General features: G+C 37.2%; 1 protein-coding gene across 1 annotated transcript; it reads right to left on the bottom strand.

Annotated features, from left to right (window-relative positions):
- Window positions 1-279: 279 nt before the first annotated feature.
- Window positions 280-3,904, bottom strand: LOC107579280 (ufm1-specific protease 2). The gene is made up of 6 exons (XM_016265123.1): window positions 3,876-3,904; window positions 3,266-3,430; window positions 3,033-3,157; window positions 2,344-2,420; window positions 1,725-1,849; window positions 280-1,321 (listed from the first exon to the last, which is right to left on the bottom strand). Exons 2-6 carry the CDS (start codon window positions 3,389-3,391, stop codon window positions 1,235-1,237), a joined length of 540 nt encoding a protein of 179 aa, XP_016120609.1. The 5' UTR covers window positions 3,392-3,430; window positions 3,876-3,904; the 3' UTR covers window positions 280-1,234.
- Window positions 3,905-3,910: the final 6 nt, after the last annotated feature.

Genomic DNA, 3,910 nt, shown 5'->3' on the forward strand with positions numbered 1-3,910 from the left:
AGACATTTTATGAATATGAACACTTCTCCAATTAACTATTCCTTTTCCATGCAGCATTTGCAACAACGCTGGACAGACTGCTGAAGATATTGCATGGTCTTGCGGGTTTGATGAGTGCGGGAGGTTTCTGAACATGCATCGCAGAACACAGGACTTGAAGAACGCTTCATTATCATCCCTCTCTGAACGGCAGACGCTAAGCAGCACTCTCGCAGGACAGAAGAGAGGCGCGGACTCCAGTGCTCAAGATGGAAAGAAAGCACGGGACTGGTGATGAATGTTCTCATAAAGAGAGAGAATTTAAATTTAAAATAGGCTGTTTAACCATTACTGGAGTGAATGGTAAACAGATACTATCAGTATGCCATTCAAAGACTGAATTTCCGGTGGACATTTGGTATTGAGCCTATACTGTAGCCTCAACAGTCTAGATAAATTTACACTGTTCTGGGGTCAGTGATTTGGGGTCTTAAGTACGAGAGGAATGACTGACACTGGTACTGTAGAACTGCTCAGAGCTCAATGTGCTCAGCACATGTTTTGCCTGCCAACAAGAGCAGATGGGAAGGAAAAAGCAGATAATTTTCTTAAAAGGGGGAGACTTCTGGGTTTGTCACTGGAAAAAGTAAGAAAAATTGAACTTGGATCACATGTGTATTGTATAAAAACCTTGATGTCACTGAAATGCTTTATGACAGTGTGCAAATGAGCAGAACATAAGACAGTTGACTTGCTGCCAAGCTTGGCTAATCAAGACATTCTTAATATGGCAAGATTAGCTAAGCAGAGGTTTAAGTCTCCCCATGTGGAAAAGTCAAGGGACTTTGCAATAATCAATGAATAAGGAAACATTTGCTGTTTGAGTTATAGCTGCTGTTTCTTTTTATTGAATTGCAGGAAGCCTTATCTTGCGTAGATGTTCAAAGATATCTTGTGAATATGATGTATGATGAACTTGTAAACTTGGGCAGTCTTGAGGATATGACGTCATTAATATCATCCATTTTCAGCCGGACTGAATATCATGTGAGATGTTGCTGAAATCAACGTAACCTTTAGCGTGACTCAAAGTGGATGTTAAAATAGGCACGGACATTTAAAACATTGTAAGGACAATGAGTAATAAATCACTTTTCTGTGACATGTGGGTTTGCACTCACTGAAACAATGAGACTTCCAGTGAATCCATGAATTCAGATGACAAATAAAAGCGAATAAGTGTCATGCACGTGACTCAAATGGTCTTGGGTCTCTGGGGAAGGCAGAGGTTGTAAAAGGCATTTTGATCCCAGAACTCTGGCCCCTTCCATCCACACCAGCCCTGAAGAAAATACAAACACACACCATTAACAGATGACCGGCTTAAAACACTGAGCTATTGATTCACCAGTGATATACCTCATAATACAGTAATGTGGAGAGCAATATAAATATGACAATAGAGAAACTTGAGGTGCAGCAAAACTATCATTTAATATTTGACCGAAATGTTTTGTTGTTCGGACACAATTTAAACAGTTTCTAATGTCTGAACTATTAACTGATGTTTTAAATGATACACTTAAAATCCTATGTGTCTGGGTATAATGGAATAATATCATAAAATATTATTATTATTGGTGTTATTAAAGTAGCTTGTTATCATTAAGGCAGAATAGAATTTTATATAATATTTATATTAAAATGAAAAGGTCTGACTAGAGTAGTGACATTGTCAAATGCACCTTATCAGTGATGGTCTGCAGGTCTTCTCCACCAGTATAGTGAGGGTCCAAGATAAGAAAGCGTATTTGTCCAGTGTTGTCACTCCACGCTACGCCTAGAATAGTGTGTGCAAGTATTCCCCCACCTGGTGAAAAAATACGGCTTTATTTTTCAATTACCGTTTACATATAAAAATAGCAAAACAAAAAATCAACATAAAAAAATAAGCAATATTATCTATACACTACAAAAGAATGAGGTTGGAAGGATTTTAAATAAAATATTTTTTTACAATTAAAATAATTGTTTTCTATTTTAATACATTTTAAAATTGTATTTATTCCTGTGATGACAAATCAGAAATTTCAGCATCATTACTTCAGTCAAATCATTCTAATCTCCTGAATCTGGTTCTCAATAAACATTGCTTATTACCAATGTTAAAAACATTTTTTAAAAATATAAAAAGTTCGAAATTAGTAGAAAAGAACAGCAAAGCCCAAAGTTTTGAATGATAGCGTATACTACAAGTGTGCTGGATCAGATGTTCATTATAATAATATCAGTTTTTGAGGGGGGAAACCTTGCTCCTATCCAATTACAAGTTGAAGGAAGGCGCTGAAGATAATGTTAACGCACCGATCATGACAGGAGTTCCTTCAGTCTGAAAGTGGTTGGCCAGCTCTCTGCCCTTGGTGGCCAGCTCAGATCCTTGACTTTAACAGAAAGACAATCATTTTTAAAATTCAAACTATTCAGAAACTTGTAAACCTATTTCATCATAATCTTGCATCTGCTTTAGTTAAGCTTAAAGCTGGAAAACACTACTGGACTTTTCCCCCGATTTTCAGTCTTGAGGAGTTGACACTAGTTGCCGAAAGTCAGAGCCAGTGGAGCAGTTGACAGATTTCACAGAAAAATGCATAATATTTCAAACGTTTTAGCTTTCAGACTATGATTCCCATCCAGTCAAGGATATCAAGCATGTCTGATATTTTATTTTGAGCTGACTTTATATATTTACATATTGTTGTGGAATTGTGTGATCCTTAGTTGTTTAGTTTATGATGCCGTTTTTTTTCTGTAATCATTTACAAATTAGGCAAGTGCATGGTGCCTAGTTTTTAAAATTTGTTCAGATTTTAAAAGTTGTGTAGCGTATTCCAGGTTTTAACCAAAATGCATAGTCACTTGTGTGCGGTGGTATACAGAAGAAAAAAACGTGTCCAGTTTTTCAGAACCTACTCCAATATGATCTGTTATGGCCATTACCACTCTAAACAATAAACACACACACACACACACACACACACACACACTTTGTCTACCTGACAAACATGATCTTTGAGGTGACCCCCAGCAGCTGGTTAAGGACAGCCTGAACTTCGATGGAGCCAATCCACTGACGTGAACCCACAAAACGTGGCTCTTTATCCCCAACATCCACAAGAGCCTGAAAAAGCACCAAATGTTTGGTTGTAACAAGGGTTGCTCCTCTTAAATACATGGAACAAGACAGCATAAATTGAACACCATTCCATAAAGTGACAATTTAGTTTACCTGCTGGATCTGTGTGTGTGTGGGCACAGCCGTCTCCACATATCCTTGCTGCTGAAACCAAGAGCAAATAGTCTGAAGGGAACGATACGCACATCCCCAGCCATTATCATCCACGTGATCCTGCATGTAGTGATGATAACTGTACACACCCTGCACCAGATACAGCTACAGAGAGAAACACAAGACAAAGACAAGATTGTTAATGGTTAAAAGAGATTTTGCACTTTAAAAAGTGCTCATGACATATTCAGCCACCTGTAAACGGGGGAGTTTACCGATAAATGAAAATGTTACCATAATTTTACTTACCACCCATATCATTTGTCATCAATCAGATGTGTCTAAAGTCTTCAATTTGAAATTAACAAGCCACATTTTTAAACAAGTACAAGGGCAGATTTGATCTGTTTCTCACCCTGAATTATCATATGACTTCAGAAGACTTGGAATATAATTTTAATAAGACGTATGGAACATTTATGATGCATACTACAAAATTCTCATTTTGTGTTCCACAGATAAAAAGGTAAAAAAATTAGCTAACATGTTTAGAACGACAACATGAATTTCATTTGTGGGTGAACTATTACTTTATTACATACGGTCTCACCTTAGCATCCTCAATGTTGGGTGGGTTCAGGTGTA

This window comes from Sinocyclocheilus grahami, unplaced genomic scaffold, assembly GCF_001515645.1.
Source record: "Sinocyclocheilus grahami isolate Dianchi unplaced genomic scaffold, SAMN03320097.WGS_v1.1 scaffold16148.1, whole genome shotgun sequence".
Taxonomy (NCBI): Eukaryota; Metazoa; Chordata; class Actinopteri; order Cypriniformes; family Cyprinidae; genus Sinocyclocheilus; species Sinocyclocheilus grahami.

Coding starts and splice junctions, on each gene's coding strand:
- LOC107579280 (XM_016265123.1), bottom strand. CDS start 3,391: ATGCAGGATCACGTGGATGATAATGGCTGGGGATGTGCGTATCGTTCC. Junction 3,158..3,265: donor CACACACACAGATCCAGCAG/GTAAACTAAATT, acceptor GTGCTTTTTCAG/GCTCTTGTGGATGTTGGGGA. Junction 1,850..2,343: donor AGGAACTCCTGTCATGATCG/GTGCGTTAACAT, acceptor TTTTTTCACCAG/GTGGGGGAATACTTGCACAC.